Raw genomic sequence first — 17,575 nt, 5'->3', positions numbered from 1 at the left:
TATTGCCTGCTGTTCCCAAACTATCCAACAGGGGGTGCTGCAGCCCCCTCAGCACCCTGGGTTCCCACGGCCTTGTGTTTACCTTAATAAATCCTTCCCGTAGTCCCTGTGGGGGTAATACAAGTGGGATGATTGGAGGGTCTTTCATCGCCCCCTGGTGTCTCTGGCCAGAAAACCATGTTTGCAACTTGACTGCCACCGGACCGAAGAAGAAGCTAACAGGCTAACGGGCAAAGCTAACTGCGGGCTAACGTCACTTTCAACAGTATTTTCAGCCAAGTTTGAGTGAAAAAAAATGACCCCTCTCTCCCTTCGCCTTTCCTGTCAGCGTAGTATTTACTCTCACGGACAATTAATAAGTTAAAAAATCGTAACTTGCTACGACACCTGCAGTTGCGCTTATGGCCTCAAGGGGGAAGAGTTACTTAGTTCTATTTTAATGTACTCGTATTCATCGCTCAAGCAGATAACAGTAAATACACAAACCCCAGAGACGCACATTTATGAAGAAACCAGTGAGTCAGTGTGTAAGATGTTAGCATGCTACCGGTTAGCATTTAGCTTCAACAGCTCAGCTCCGACCTCTCCAAGATAAAGCCCTGAACAAAACCCCAAACCTTGGCTTCAACATGTGACTGAGGTCAGAGGTCAGAGGTCAGAGCTGAGCTGTTACTGTAGTATTTCCTCAGTGTTCATGATGTGAGCCACACATGTGTTTATCGTGTTGTAGCTATGACAGTTGATTAATGAGAGTTGCTAACTGGTAGCATGCTAACGTCTTGAGCAACTTAAACACTGACTGAGACTGAAAACTGTAAAAATCATAGAGAAAGGTTTTCTGTTTCCCCTTTGATGTGTTAGTTTGTCTAAGGCAGGGGTTCTCAACCTGGGGTTCGGGACCCCCAAGTGATTTGGGAGGTCGCCAAAGCATATAGATAAAGATATATATTATTTTTTATGGTTTGTAGCATACATGCTATTTTACAGGGTGCCAGTGAAAGGGACTCAGTTATGGAACGCTTTGCCACTGGAGTTAAAGTCTCTCAAAAGCTGAAGCTGTGGCTGAAGAACAAACAAAAATGTGAACACTGAACTGTGAGGCTGAACTTGGGATGGGAAATGGTCAGATATGTTTCTCTTCTTTCTTTTTATTGTTGTATTGTTTGATGCTTTTCACAGATTTTTCATTTTTCTGTTATTTTATAAACCCTTTCAAAAGCCTAACCAGGGACGGGGGCTGCAAATTAGCCGATGGCTTAGACGCCTTATGTACAGAACATCGGCCAACGAGTTGGCAATGTTTCCTTGTACTGTCCCTGTCAAATAAACAAATAAATAAAATGAAAAATAATATTTGTTCTAAATTTGATTAATTTTGTTTTAGCCATTATTCTTTCTTTGCTTTTTAAGAATGATATAGGTTAATGTCCCTGTTATTCCCATGGTCTGACCCAGGTGGGGGTCACGATCCTAATGAACTGTTATAATGGGGGTCGCGCCTCCAAAAGGTTGAGAACCACTGGTCTAAGGAGTGAAGCAGATCTTTAGTAAATCCTGCCGTAGCTCCACAGACAGAGCTGCGACATTTCCTGGTTATATCACAAAACGTCTCTGTGTTTCAACTGTTTTCTTCTTGGGCAATGATTACGAGTACATAAAAATGCCACTGTTAATCAGTTGTCTTTCATTTTCATCCTGAGTACAGATATTGTCGCAGGTTGTAGTACTGCATAATGCTACTTCGGTATTCAAAATGGCCGCCGTAGCTATGTGTGATGTAATTGGAAACGCACGTATACAGCCTCACACCGGCGCCGCTGTCCGCAGAGGGACGTCTCAGTCACTGTTCTCACGTGTCTCTGCAGAACTTCGCAGACTTCCTGTTCCGTTGGTACATGGAGAAGGGGAAGAGGGGGAAGCTCCTGTCCCAGCCGGCCGCGCAGCACCAGCACCTGGCCAGTTTCCTCCAGTCGCACCAGCACCTGAGCTGGCTGCACCACATCCACGTGCACAACTACCACCAGGTGACGCCTCATACAGACAACCTGGAACAGACATGGTTCAGGTTTGGTCTAGAATGTGATGCCGTCATAGTGTCAGGTGGAGCAAAGCGATGGGAGAAAAAACGTTTTTGTGAGAAATCTCCCAAAAAAAACAGTGTTAATGTCGTCGACTAAAATATTTAGTCTTAATTTTAGTCAAAGTGATATTTTTGTGACTAAAATTGGACTAAAACTAAATTAAAAGTTTCTCATGAGACTAAAACTATGACTAAAATGTCCAGATATTTGAGTCGACTAAAATAAGACTAAATAAAAATGAAAAGGAGAGACTAAAATCATCCAAACTTGTATTGAGCGTCTGAAAGAGCCTCAGATCATGTTTAAAGGATCAGCTCTGAGCTTTGTTCATGTGGAGCAGAAACATGAAGCAGAGGAACAACATTAAATATGATGATAATGAATATTATAAATATAAGTCAACTAAATTAGTCTTAATTTTAGTCGACTAAATTGACATGCAATTTTAGTCGACTAAAACTAGACTAAAATTGAAAAGTTTTTTTTTGACTAAATCTTGACTAAAATTAAATTACATTTTAGTCAAAAGACTAAAGATATAGATATAGCCTTATGGAAAATGAGGCGCAGGCCAGATTTAATTGGTAGGCGGGCCGGAACTGGCCCGCGGGCCGCCTATTGGGTGCAGTGTTAAAGCAGCACTAAGTAACGTGTTTACCTTAATAAATCCTCCCCGTAGTCCCTGTGGGGGTGATACAAGTATTTATGGGATGATTGGAGGGTCTTTCGTCGCCCCCTGGTGTCTCTGGACAGAAAACCATGTTTGCAACTTGACTGCCCCTGGTGCGGAGAAAGCAACACACACTAATGGAATCACGAAGAAGAAGCTAACATGCTAACGGGCAAAGCTAACTGCGGGCTAACGTCACTTTAAACAGTATTTACAGCCAAGTTTGAGTGAAAAAAATATTTCCGTTGTATAATTGGATGCACAGTAACACACTCTCCCTTCGCCTTTCCTGTCTACTCTCCAAGACAATTAATAAGTTAAAAAATCGTAACTTGCTACGACACCTGCAGTTGCGCTTATGGCCTCTAGGGGGAAGAGTTACTTAGTACTGCTTTAATTTTGACAACATATTTTATTTTAGTTTTAGTCTTTTGACGAAAATGTAATTCGATTTTAGTCTCGTTTTAGTCAAAATAATATCTTCAATTTTAGTCTAGTTTTAATCGACTAAAATTGCAAGTAAATTTAGTCGACTAAATTTAAGACTAATTGAGTGGACTTTGCATTTATAATATTGATTCTAATCATATTTAATGTTGTTCCTCTGCTTCATGTTTCTGCTCCACATGAACAAAGCTCAGAGCTGATCCTTTAAACATGATCCGAGGCTCTTTCAGACGCTCAATACAAGTTTGGATGATTTTAGTCTCTCCTTTTCATTTTTATTTAGTCTGATTTTAGTCGACTCAAATATCTGGACATTTTAGTCACAGTTTTAGTCTCATGAGAAACTTTTAATTTAGTTTTAGTCCAATTTTAGTCACAAAAATATCACTTTGACTAAAATTAAGACTAAATATTTTAGTCGACGAAATTAACACTGATTGAGTGGGCCTGATGTAGGGGGAGGAAAATACTACATTTTGACATTTAAACTCCGTGTAGTCCCTTTAAGACAAATTTAGTTAAATGACAGTTTTGTCAAAGAACTAAAACTACATTGAAATATGTTTTTCACATTAACACTGACCTGTCGCGTCATCATTTCATCTGGAGCTGAACAGAAAATGTTTCCCCAGATCATGATTTGGACAAACCTGAAACATTGTTCTGGCCAAAATCAAACACATCATTTTGAATATTGTCTCCACTTTTGGACGCCTTTATGACATGTGACCTTAGTTCATATGTGCTGAGAGAGAAGACGCTGACTTTCATGTAGATGGGTCCAGCCGTTTGGTATTAACCATAGACCAAGTCCAAAATTAGGCTTTTTGACCGTTACCATAGTTACCATAACATTATTCTTAGCTGACTCAGTGTCAAACTCCCTCCTCAGGCTCACCAGACGCTCTACAGTCAGGCCAACACCGAGACGCGATACTTCACCAAGAAGAAAACTCTCCTGGCTCTGAGCAAACTCACGGCTCTGGCCTCAGACCTGGACGAGGAGGACGTCAACAAACACGTGGAAGGTGAGGCTGAGCGGCGTGAGCGCTGCTGTCTGTGCGTTTGAGTCCGCCTCACCGTCCTGTCTGTGTGCCCCCGTGCTGCAGACATCGTGGAGCAGGAGCGCTTCCTGCTGCATCAGGAGACGCTCCCTCGGCAGCTGCTGGAGGAGAAACAGCAGAACCCGGACACGATGCCAGTGCTCAGCGCCCACAACCTCATCCAGGTGACGCCAGGGGTTAAAACACTACATTACATAACTGGCTTTAAATCTGCAGATCTATGGATAATAAAGGGTCGTAATAAAACCTGTCATGAGATATTTTATTTTGCAACAGAAATGTGTTAACCCCTTAACTCCCGCCTGAACCGAGCACATTTTCTCCAGTTTGGCTTTACCCCAATCCAAAAGCTTCTGGAAGAAAGCTGTGAAAATAGCAACAGAACTGAGACGAAAACAATGATGGAAATTTGACAAAAAAATGACAAAAATGTGATAAAAAATTGACGAAAAAAATGACAAAAATGTGATAAAAAATGGACGAAAAAATGACAAAAAATTGACAAAAATTTGATAAAAAATTGACGAAAAAAAATGACAAAAATGTGATACAAAATTGATGAAAAAATGACTTATATGTGACAAAATGTTACAAAAAAAATGATAGAAATTTGACAAAAAATTACAAAGATTTGAAAAAAAAATGACAAATGTGACAAAAATTTGACAAAAATTCGATACAAAATGGACAAAAAAACGACAAAATTTTTATTAAAAAAATGACAAAAAAATGACATAAAATGTGACAAAATGTTACAAAAAAAATACAATAATATGATAAAAATTTTACAAAAAAAATTACAAAAAAAGACACCCAAAAAAAAAAAATTGACAAAAAATTACAAAAAATTGACAAAAAATTACAAAAAAGTTACAAAAATTAGTTGATTACCCAACAAAAAAATCTGACGTGAGGAAAAAGATCCTCTCGGTTCAGGCGGGAGTTAAGAGGTTAAATGTGTAAAAGTCTCGGAGGGCGATTTATTCAGAGCATCATCTGTCTTCAATATTAAGGCTCATATTTCACTATTACAAATGCAAATATCAGCTTATCTGCATTTTCTCAAACTGAACGTAACCTCTGAACCCCCGCCTTAAAGCTGCTCAAAGCGATCCCGTTTTGCCGGTCCGGCACAGATGCAGTACCAATAAGCTCCTCTAGGTGCGGCACACATGCAAACAGCAGAAGGAGACCGGCGCTGCACCTGCACCTCCCTCACCCGTTTATTATATAATAGATCCATGCCCTCACCTCACAGCAACAGAACACACCCCTCACCCCCACATGCCCCCCCGCAAACATGTGACCGACCTGCTCTGACGCAGCTGAAATCCTCCTGTTTATTAGTCCAGTATCTACAGGAGCTTCAGGTCTTTTTCTGCACAAAGCAAAGCAGCACCGGAGCAGAGGCTGAGGCGTTCAAGAGTTGCGGGGAAAAAAAGTACTGCTCTGTAAACTTAGTTCTAAATGGAAATATTATGTTAGAAATGTCCAAAAAAATTAATGTAAATCTCCAAATATTTACTTTGTACATATCTGATTTATGTGGATGAATGTTTGTCTCACACAAGATTGAGATTTCCATAGTTCATTAAATGCAATCAGAGCAGTGTGTGGTCTGAACAGTGTGGAGTGAGGGGCGTGGCCAGGTGAGGGGAGGGGGAGCAGAGCAGGGTTCACTACTCCACCTACTGATGAAAAGAATTAAAAAAGACGTCGCTTAAGGCAGATTTAACCAAGCACATTTTCTCCATGTCGGCATCACGCAAATCTAAAAGCTTCTTGGAAAAAGCGTCACAATATGTCAAAAACGGGGATGAAAATGTAACAAAGTGACAAAAGAGCGACAGGCCTGTAGGCTGTAAACCTATGAGTTTGGTAAAGCCGAATTGGAGAAATTGTGCTTGGTAAAGGCGAGGGTTAAAGGGGCTAGATGCAAGTTAGCCATTTTATACTCACTACTGCCACCTCAGGTCATACGTGTAACTGCACCTTCTATATTAAGCTCGTGCATGACGGCACTTCAGACCCGAATTAACACCTTTCTGAGTGACAGTGCAGGATTTTCGAGGCAGTTGTGGTGAACAGGTCTGAGCCATGTCTGAGCTCATTCTACATGTTTTAGTTTTGTCCACATGAGGGCACTGTTTACTGTATTATTTTTGCCTGAAGTATTTTCAGTTGTGGCCCCTTTAAGAAAATGTTAGACAGAGGAGGTCACCTGACTCAGGAAGTATAGTGAAGCATGGCCCTGAGCTGTTCTCGTGTAATCATCCAGTGTAATCTGCAACATCAGATGTCCTTGGAAGCATCGTGGTTTCACCTTTTCTTGCCACATCAATAAACCTGTGGACGTCATATTGGTCTTCAGAGTCCTGATGTCGAGAAGGAGTTTAGCTGACTGTCTAGTTATATAAGATAAGATGATACTTTATTGATCTCACAGATGGAGAAATTGCATTCGATGAGAGAGCATCCGGCAGCAGCACCCATTCAGTGGCACCACTCTTTTTCCTTCTTTTTTTTCTTTGGTGAAAGATGGTTGTGTCGCGGCCGCCATCTTCACTGTTCTGGTCACAGGAGGAGCACTGGTTGATGGGAAATCCGTAGACGATGACCACGGCGGTGGAGCTCTTGCTTGGCCACGATGTTCTTGGCCACACAGGTGTAGTTGGCCGTGTGGGACAGACGCGCCTGCTTGATGATCAGGTCCACGGTGATGTAGAAGTTCCTCGGCCGGGTCGATGATCTCGTTGTCCTTCAGCCACTCCACCCGCATGACCTTGGAGGATGGAGAAACTGTAGCTGCCCTCTGTCTCCTCTGATCATCTGAAACGGTGCACCGCCTCCTGGGCTTGTCCCCTTCTCAGAGCGTGGTGTCCTGCACTGGTCAGCTCCACCTCGTCCTTCCTCTTCCTCCTGCACAGCTCCCTCCACAGTCTATCACCATCTCCTCGTTGGTCCCTTTTGTTGTTTCCTGTAGCTCCTCTTGTGACGCCTCCTCCGTGCTGCAGGTGTGGGGGCTCTTGGTGCCTCTTCACTGTTCAGTGTCTCAGAAGAAGATGTTTGTAGATCTCAAATGGGTTTAGCTGATAAGCTAGCAGTTTGTTTACCTTCAAAAAGCTGCTTTCTTCAGGACCATTTTGGACTCTCAAAGTAAACAAATCCACCAAACCTCCACGAAAACACGGTAAAGACGTACAAAAGTATCCAGAAAAACAACGTGGTTCGCTGAAAAAGGCAAACAATTCAGCTGCACCAGGAGAGAGGGAGGTCACTTCCTGTTTTCACGTTGCCATGGCACATATAGCGAGGGCAGTACACTACACATTAGGACATTGTTGGAACATGTAGGGGGAGGAAAATACTTAAATTTAACATTTTTAAACTCTGTATAGTCCCTTTTAAGAGGTTAATATTAAAATATACAGAGGGTGAACTGTTCACTGTGAAAGAGGCAATACTAACTGCACGTCGTTCACATCAGTTCACTTCGTACGTCTCTGAAACCTGCACTATAGGACGTGGGTTTGTAACGCACCGCGCCTCCTTCTCCCTCTCGGTCCTTCGTGGATTTATCCAAGTTACCGCTCTCTCAGCTCCGATGTGAGTCTGCATCATGTTTGACTGTCATGCGAAATGCAAAGCAAAACCCTGTGTCGTTCCACAGAGATGTAGCTGCGTTTAGAGAGAGGCCGTGGTCATACACAGTACAGTTATACAATTATACAGTTATACAGTTCTACAGTTCTACAGTATAAGGTAACGAGAACCTGCTGTACCTCATGACCTGCTGACCTTTTCTTCTGCTTCTTGTTTTCCATCTGTCCACAGTTGTACATCTGCGACGACAACCGACGAGCGAACGAGTACGACTTCAAGAAAGCGCTGGACCTGCTCGAGTACATCGAGGAGGTGCCGATTTTAACCACGGTTTTATTATTCCAAGCGTTTTGAACACTGAGATCACGGCCCGCGTTTCTGTTGCAGGAGGACGAGGCGGACATCGACGCTCTGAAGTGTGAAATCCTCGGCAAATCTCTGCGCAAAGACGAGTACGAGTCCGTCATTAGCGCCGCGTCACGTTCTCACACAGTCTGGATCTAACCGTGTTCTCTGTCTCAGCTGGTCGGCGGCCGATGGAAGCGACGACCCTCTGGAAGCCGCGAAGGACAGTGTGTTTGTCAAGATCCTGCTCAAACTCATACAAGAAGGTGAGATTTTTACAACTTCACCACTCGTCAGTTTCTTTCTTTCTTTCTTGATGTTACGATGCACTTGTTTCTAGGGCTGTGCAATTAATCGAAATTCGATTACGATTTCGATTACAACAGTAAACGATTACTAAATTAGCATAATAGCAAAAAATCGATTACATTTTTTTTTTTCAATTTTTTTTTTTTTCAATTTTTTTTTTTCTTTTTCTAATTTTTGGATTTTTGTTACTTTTTTGATGGATTTTTGCCTTTTTTAGCTGGATTTTTTGTCTTTTTTTGATGGATTTTTGTCTTTTTTTTTTAATGGTTTTTTGTCATTTTTTTGCTTGTTTTTTGTCATTTTTTTGCTGGATTTTTTGTCTTTTTTTGATGGATTTTTGTCTTTTTTTTTGATGGATTTTTTGTCTTTTTTTGATGGATTTTTGTCTTTTTTTGCTGGATTTTTGTCACTTTTTTGATGGATTTTTGTCACTTTTTTGCTGGATTTTTTGTCTTTTTTTGCTGGATTTTTGTCACTTTTTGCTGGATTTTTGTCTTTTTTTGCTGGATTTTTTGTCTTTTTTTGATGGATTTTTGTCACTTTTTGCTGGATTTTTGTCTTTTTTTGATGGATTTTTGTCACTTTTTTGATGGATTTTTGTCTTTTTTTGATGGATTTTTTGTCTTTTTTTGATGGATTTTTGTCTTTTTTTTGCTGGATTTTTTGTCTTTTTTTGATGGATTTTTGTCTTTTTTTGATGGATTTTTTGTCTTTTTTTTGATGGATTTTTTGTCTTTTTTTGCTGGATTTTTGTCACTTTTTTGCTGGATTTTTGTCTTTTTTTGATGGATTTTTGTCTTTTTTTGATGGATTTTTGTCACTTTTTGCTGGATTTTTGTCTTTTTTTGATGGATTTTTGTCTTTTTTTGATGGATTTTTGTCACTTTTTTGATGGATTTTTTTAAAGGCAACAAATAATCGTTTGAATAATCGTGATTTTAATTATGACAAAAATAATCGTGATTATTATTTTTTCAATAATCGAGCAGCCCTACTTGTTTCTGTGGAGTTTGTGTGTTCTCCCCGTGTCTAGGCTTCACTAAAAACATCAACAACAGGTTCCCCTCTGTGGCCGGCACTCCCCAGAAAAAGAGATTCTTGATCACACGTCTTGGAGCTGTTGTAGCTTTTTTTCTTGAATTGCAGCCTAGATTTTTATTGATACTGTACCAGTGTTTATTTCGTCGACTAAAATATTTTGTCTTAATTTTAGTCAAGGTGATGTTTTTGACGACTAAAATTGGACTAAAACTAAATTAAAAGTTTCTCATGAGACTAAAGCTATGACTGAAATGTCGACTAAAATAAGACTAAATAAAAATGAAAAGGAGCGACTAAAATTATCCAAACTTCTATTGAGCGTCTGAAAGAGCCTCAGATCATTTACATTCATTGCCAAAGGATCAGGGCTGTGCTTTGTTCATGTGCAGCAGCTCCATGATATATTGACGTGCAATTTTAGTCGACTAAAACTAGAGTAAAAAGTTTTTTTTTTGACTAACTAAGACTCAAACTAAATTAAAATATGTTGTCAAAATTAACACTGTACTGTACCTATAGTCAGTTTAATATGGAAGCCAGTTTCCGCCATGTTAAAAAATAAAAGCCCAACGGGAAGTCGAAATTACGAGATTTAAAGTCATAATTTCGTGTTTAAATCACAAAATTTCGAGTTTAAATCTCGAAATTACGAGTTTTAAAAGTCATAATTTCGAGATTTAAAGTTGTAATTCTGAGTTTTTAAGATCCGTGATCATAGACGTCAGCCCTATTTTACTTTGAAAATCCGGATGTTGTTGCCGTTCTCTTTCCTGTCTGATGCGTCTGAACTGTGGAGCTTGATCTGGCAGAGCCGTGTCTTGGAATCGTATCATGCCTGAAAAACAACTGCTAGTTTGGGGCAAACTCGTGCCTCTTTGCCTCTGTCATGTCTTATGGACCCCCCCATGGTCTCCCCCATGATAAAAGGGCGATGCCGGTGGACAATGGCTAGTTTGCCCGGTTAGCATGTGCAAAACACCTCATTGTTGATAAAACCACCAATGCACCAATCCTGAACCAGTGTGTGATCATCTTCAAGGCTGCATTATGTGGTTACGGCTTTAGTGACGTGTTTAGTGTAAAATACCTAATTCCACAAGATCCATTATTGGAGCTGATGCTAGAGCTGCTAAGAAGCTAGTTAGCTCCGGGTGCTAAGCAATCGGCTACGGCCATAAACTGCAAACTCAACCAGCCCGGCTCAGTGTGTGATCGTTGTTAAAGGGATGCTTTATGTAGACGGTGTTAAAGGGATGCTTTATGTAGACGGTGGTTTTATTGACTTTATTCAGGCGTATTTCCCATTTTCACATGATCATGATCATCCGAAGTTCATCGAAGTTCATAATGTTAGCGATCGTAGCATTAGCTTTGGGAATGTCCTGCATCATCAAGGCCTAAACACATTCCTATCGTGGATACAGACATTTTTAATAACTTTTCTTGTCACTGCTTTTAATCCTGGGTGTTGAGGTAAAATAAACACTTCTGTGTCTTTGTCCCAGAGTTGCTGTAGCTCCGGTTCACAACACGATGAAGCTAAACCTCCATGACTGTTTGTTTACATCTGCACCAGTGGTTCCGCTGTCCCGCCGTACAGACGTCTATGATCACGGATCTGAAAAACTCGTAATTCCGAGTTTAAATCTCGAAATTCTGAGTTTTAAAAGTCGTAATTTCGAGATTTAAACTCAAAATTTCGAGATTTAAACTCAAAATTTTGAGATTTAAACTCGTAATTTCGACTTCCTGTTGGGCTTTTATTTTTTTAACATGGCGGAAACGGGCTTCCATAGTTTAAGGCTTTCAAAGGGGGGGTATTCTGCAAAATGGACTTTTTCAAGCTTTCCATCATGTTATTATGTCATTCCCTCATTAAAAACATGGCTGAAGTGTTGCCTTGGCAGATTCACGTATTTCTGAGTAATCTGTAAAAAGTAACCAACCACTGCTCCTCAGCAGAGCCCCCTCCCCACTGATGCCACAGACAGCGTGTGGAGGGGGCGTGTCTAAAGGCTCAGAGGTTCTTAAAGAGACAGAGGCCTATTTCAAGACATTCACGACAGCCATTTTGAGAGAGACATTTTATACAAGGCAGTTATTCTAATTTACTGCATTTACAGACCAACAGAAGGTTTGTCATCATTGTAGTGAGATATAGACTGGTGCTATGGGACTGACAAAAGCAGAACACCCCCTCTTTAAATTAATATATCGATTTAAAAAGCATCTGTCTTTTCAATAACTCTTAGAAAGTAATAGTTCTCAGTGTTTTGTCTCCTGTTACAAAGCCGTACCTTAACCAATACCAGCCCATAACGCCCCTGACGGTTTGTTCTGTTTGTAGGCGTGCCTCTGCAGACGTATCTCCCTGACGTCAAAGACCTCCTGGATCTGGACGAACTGAGCGTCTTAAAGTCCAAACCGTATTTCGAGTTTGTGCTTCGAGCGAATTACGAACATTATCTGCAGATCCAGATGTGACGGGGCCGGACCGCTGCGCCTCCATGAGCTTTAGAAAGAATGTTTAATGTGTTTTGTATCGAGAAACTGCCTCTTTTTTAAATAAATGATTGTTATGCATTTGACTCTGTTTGTCGGGGCATTTTAATTCATTTTATTGATGCTTCTAAACAATTGTAAATTAAGTAAGTGTTATGAAGTCACGTGGTCAGCAGGTGGACCTCTTCACCTCTGAACAGATGGTGCGCATGCGCAGAAGAGGCTCCCGCATCTTTACGGAGCAGGTCCTGTAGTTATTACTCTCCTCTGTTTATGATAGAAGGGAATAAAGCTCCAAGGAAGACTCGCACATTCAAGCTGAAAGCCTTTCCTTCAAAATAAGACTCTGACAACAGTTCCAATCCAACTTTATTTGTAATAAACGACATAGTTGATCAAAGGATAGAACACAACAGCAAAAAGTCAGTTTATTTTTATTTTATTTTTTACTTTTTTGTGATTTACATTTTAATCACATTTTTGTCACTTTTTTTGTCACATTTTTGTCACTTTTTTTGTCACTTTTTCATCATATTTTTGTCACTTTTTTTGTCACATTTGTCACTTTTTTGTCACATTTTCATCACATTTTTGTCACTTTTTCATCACATTTTTGTCACTTTTTCATCACATTTTTGTCACATTTTCGTCATATTTTCATCACATTTTTGTCAATTTTTTTGTCACTTTTTCATCACTTTTTCGTCACTTTTTCATCACATTTTTGTCACTTTTTCATCACATTTTTGTCACTTTTTCATCACGTTTTTGTCACATTTTTGTCACATTTTCATCACATTTTTGTCACTTTTTCATCACATTTTTGTCACATTTTCGTCACTTTTTCATCACATTTTTGTCACTTTTTCATCACATTTTTGTCACATTTTCGTCACTTTTTCATCACATTTTTGTCACATTTTCATCACATTTTTGTCACATTTTCGTCACTTTTTCATCACATTTTTGTCACTTTTTCATCACATTTTCGTCACATTTTTGTCACATTTTCGTCACTTTTTCATCATATTTTTGTCACTTTTTTGTCAAATTTTTGTCAAATTTTTTGTCACTTTTTCATCACATTTTTGTCACTTTTTCATCACATTTTTGTCACTTTTTCATCACATTTTTGTCACTTTTTCATCACTTTTTCATCACTTTTTTTCAAATTTTCATCACATTTTTGTCACTTTTTCGTAAATTTTTTGTCACATTTTCGTCGCTTTTTCTTTATTTTTTTGTCACTTTTTCATCACTTTTTAGTCATATTTTTGTCATTTTTTGTCCTTATTTTGACACTTTTTTCAAGAATCTTTTAGATTTGGGTAAAGCAGAAAATAAGAATCTCTCCATTGTGAGCTCAACACAGGATTATCTTGTCTCATGTTAAAAATCCAAACTACACCCCCTTTAACGCGATCCTGTCTCTTATTGTGAAAGCGCCTCCCGGAAGCAGCTCCGCCTCCGTGTCTGACTTCACTCGTGCGTCTCGCTGTTTTCTGTCAAACGGAGAAAGCAGCGATGCCCGCGGCTCCAAACGGGAATAACTGGCTGTAAAACCCTCCACATCCTCGGACAAAAGCCTCGGTGAGTCCACGTTTACCCAACAATAAAACCTGAGCAGAAACTAAACCGTGACACGGGAGATTCTCGCTCCGTCTGTTGCTTTTTACGCAGGAGCGCGCGCAGGTGAGCGGCGGGTCTGGACCGTTCTAAAAGCAAAATTCACCCACAAAATCGCAAGTTGTAATATTATTTTATCAGGCTGTTGTTTTCACCACCTTCAGATACGATACATTTGCAGCATCGCTCGTGCACAAAGCCCCCCCATGTCAGGTGACAGCGGTAAAGGCGCCGCTTGTCGTCATACAATCGCATTAAAACCATACCAGGCCCATGTGTGTGTGTGGGTATTTATACATTATAGGCACTAGGGCTAATAATAATCACGATTATTTTTTGTCATAATTGAAATCACGATTATTCAAACGATTATGTGTTGCCTTTAAAAAAATCCATCAAAAAAGTGACAAAAATCCAGCAAAAAAAAAGACAAAAATCCATCAAAAAAAAGACAAAAATCCATCAAAAAAGTGACTAAAATCCAGCAAAAAAAAGACAAAAATCCATCAAAAAAAAGACAAAAATCCATCAAAAAAGTGACTAAAATCCAGCAAAAAAAGACAAAAATCCAGCAAAAAAGTGACAAAAATTCAGCAAAAAAAAGACAAAAATCCAGCAAAAAAAGACAAAAATCCAGCAAAAAAGTGACAAAAATTCAGCAAAAAAAAAGACAAAAATCCAGCAAAAAAGTGACAAAAATCTATCAGAAAAAGACAAAAATCCAGCAAAAAAAGACAAAAATCCAGCAGAAAAAGACAAAAATCCATCAAAAAAATGATAAAAATCCATCAAAAAAGACAAAAATCCAGCAAAAAATGACAAAAATCCAGCAAAAAAGTGACAAAAATCCAGCAAAAAAGTGACAAAAATCCAGCAAAAAAGTGACAAAAATCCAGCAAAAAAAAAGACAAAAATCCAGCAAAAAAATACAAAAATCCAGCAAAAAAATGACAAAAATCCAGCAGAAAAAGACAAAAATCCATCAAAAAAGTGACAAAAATCCATCAAAAAAAATGACAAAAATCCATCAAAAAAGTGACAAAAATCCATCAAAAAAGTGACAAAAATCCAGCAAAAAAAAGACAAAAATCCAGCAAAAAAAATTGACAAAAATCCATCAAAAAAAAGACAAAAATCCATCAAAAAAGTGACAAAAATCCAGCAAAAAAAAGACAAAAATCCATCAAAAAAGTGACAAAAATCCAGCAAACAAAAGTGACAAAAATCCAGCAAAAAAATGACAAAAATCCATTAAAAAAGTGACAAAAATCCAACAAAAAGTGACAAAAATCCATTAAAAAAGTGACAAAAATCCATCAAAAAAAAGACAAAAATCCATCAAAAAAGTGACAAAAATCCAGCAAAAAAAAGACAAAAATCCAGCAAAAAAGTGACAAAAATCCAGCAAAAAAATGACAAAAATCCAGCAAAAAAATGACAAAAATCCATTAAAAAAGTGACAAAAATCCAGCAAAAAAGTGACAAAAATCCAGCAAAAAAATGACAAAAATCCAGCAAAAAAGTGACAAAAATCCATCAAAAAAGTGACAAAAATCCAGCAAAAAAAGTGACAAAAATCCATCAAAAAAGTGACAAAAATCCATTAAAAAAGTGACAAAAATCCATTAAAAAAGTGACAAAAATCCATTAAAAAAGTTACAAAAATCCAGCAAAAAAGTGACAAAAATCCAGCAAAAAAAGTGACAAAAATCCATCAAAAAAGTGACAAAATCCAGCAAAAAAGTGACAAAAATCCCAAAATTAAAAATTAGAAAAGAAAATGTGAAAAAAAAAATTGAAAAAAAAAGAAATATTTGAAGAAAAAAAAAAAATTGAGAAAAAAAATTATAATCGATTTTTTGCGATTATGCTAATTTTGTAATCGTTTACTGTTGTAATCGAAATCGTAATCGAATTTCGATTAATTGCACAGCCCTAATAGGCACAGTGTCACATCTCACTGAAAAGCTTTGGTGTTTTGTATGATCCAAAGGGCCCGATGGGGAATTATCATGCAACTCTTTTATTTGTTGCTGATCTAATGGCCGTGTTTAAAGCGTTGGCAGCGTTATTGTGGTGAATGTGCAGGTAATTAGAGCAGGTGAGTGAGATAATGAGGCAGTGTGCTCGTGTGCAGCAGAGAGAGCTGGAGTTAGTCCATAATCAGGCTCATCCTCGCCCTAATCTGCTGCTGAAGGATGTTCACGGGGAGGTCAAGCAAACCTGTGGATTAAAGGGGTTTTTGCTGCTAAAACACCCGGTCGGATCAAACATTAAAGGTGCACTGTGCAACTTTTTATGTTAAAAAAAATATTATGTGTCCAGAGTTTATAAACCAGCTTCCATTGAACATTTATTGACGAGTTGTGACTGAAAACGTAACAAAGTGCAGGATCAAAATGCCTCCAAACACGAGGAGCATTGAAATTATTGTGACACTGACAATTTTTTCACATTTTTGTCAAATTTTTGTCTCTTTTTTGTCACTTTTTCATCATATTTTTGTCACTTTTTCGTCACTTTTTCATATTTTTTTTTTCCACTTTTTCGTCACATTTTTGTCACATTCTCGTCAATTTTTTCATCACATTTTTGTCACTTTTTTGTCACATTTTCACCAATTTTGTCATCATATTTTTATCACTTTTGTCACATTTTCGTCACATTTTTGTCAATTTTTTTTTCACATTTTTGTCAATTTTTTGTCACTTTTTTGTCACTTTTTCGTCACATTTTTGTCACTTTTTTGTCACTTTTTCATCATATTTTTATCATTTTTGTCACATTTTCGTCACATTTTTCGTCACTTTTTTCCCCACTTTTTAGTCATATTTTTGTCACTTTTTGTCCCTATTTTGACACTAGATAAAGTATCGATATTTGGTATTGGATCCGATATTTTGTTCCAATACGTGTTTGACCTTTAGTGACCCCGCGGATGCTTGGGTGGTTCGCGCAGCCGTCCCGATGACCTGTGGGACGCTCCAGGATTGTTTTTTAGGTTTTCACTGATTGACCCGTCCCGTATCCATGGTTACGTATATGTATAATGCACGGTGGCGCAGCGGTTAGCACTCGTTATAACTCTTTTACATAAAAGGTTCATAATGCTGCTTTAAAGACGCAGTAATTTAGTTTATATGCTGCTACTACTAAGCTACCTCTAACAATACTACTACTACTACTACTACTGCTGCTACTGCTACTGCTGCTACTGCTACTCCTGCTACTACTACTACTACTACAATTTTCTATAAACACAACCTTTTGAGGTGTATCACTTTAGTAATGCTCCAAAGGCATGAACTTCTCCACAGACTTTCTCAGTCTGCCGTTTGCTGTTTCAGTCTTTCAGTTTTTGCAAAAATACATTGCACAATAATATAGCCTAATATAACTAAAGATCTGACAGATCTTTAGTTATATTAGGATGTTCTGTCTGGACTTTTATTCTCTGCACTGACTCCATATCATTTCAAAGTGAGATTGATGAGAGTGAATGAGAGTTTTGACTTTCAGAGCCTTGTGTGGTCAGGCCTTATGTGTCTGACCTGCTGTGGCCTTTTGCTCCTCCGGTCGCTCCTCCAGTCCTCGGCCAGAACCTCCTCCCTGTCCCAGTGACCCACTTTTAAACCAGAGGAGGCTTGTGCTTTGAAGCCGCTGCTCCTAAACTGTGGTGTGACTTTCCTCTGTTGATCCTTTAAAAAAACAGCTGTACAGACGAGCTTTTAGTCACTCATTTCATTGTGAAGCACTTTGTGACTTATGAATAACTGCTGCTTTATGAATAAGTTTCATTCATTTATTAGTTTACAGATATTGTTTCAATGGGGGATTTGGACCATTATATTATATCACTGTTTCATGGACTGATTTACCTTCTTGTT

At 38.6% G+C, this 17,575-nt stretch overlaps 1 protein-coding gene across 2 annotated transcripts in view; it reads left to right on the top strand.

Moving 5' to 3' along the window:
- The window catches only part of nup133 (nucleoporin 133), a 37,913-nt gene extending 25,759 nt beyond the window's left edge, over positions 1–12,154 (top strand). For both annotated transcript variants that reach the window (XM_079553315.1, XM_079553314.1), the window contains 7 exons: positions 1,866–2,024; positions 4,091–4,226; positions 4,308–4,426; positions 8,097–8,177; positions 8,253–8,317; positions 8,388–8,476; positions 11,908–12,154. In XM_079553315.1, coding sequence (XP_079409441.1) covers positions 1,866–2,024; positions 4,091–4,226; positions 4,308–4,426; positions 8,097–8,177; positions 8,253–8,317; positions 8,388–8,476; positions 11,908–12,044 — 786 coding nt within the window. In that variant the 3' untranslated portion in view covers positions 12,045–12,154. The remainder of the gene's footprint in view (positions 1–1,865; positions 2,025–4,090; positions 4,227–4,307; positions 4,427–8,096; positions 8,178–8,252; positions 8,318–8,387; positions 8,477–11,907) is intronic.
- Positions 12,155–17,575: the final 5,421 nt, after the last annotated feature.

Source organism: Gobius niger (genome assembly GCF_951799975.1).
Source record: "Gobius niger genome assembly, chromosome: 3".
NCBI classification, from domain to species: domain Eukaryota; kingdom Metazoa; phylum Chordata; class Actinopteri; order Gobiiformes; family Gobiidae; genus Gobius; species Gobius niger.
This window is presented reverse-complemented; position numbering and strand designations above follow the sequence as displayed.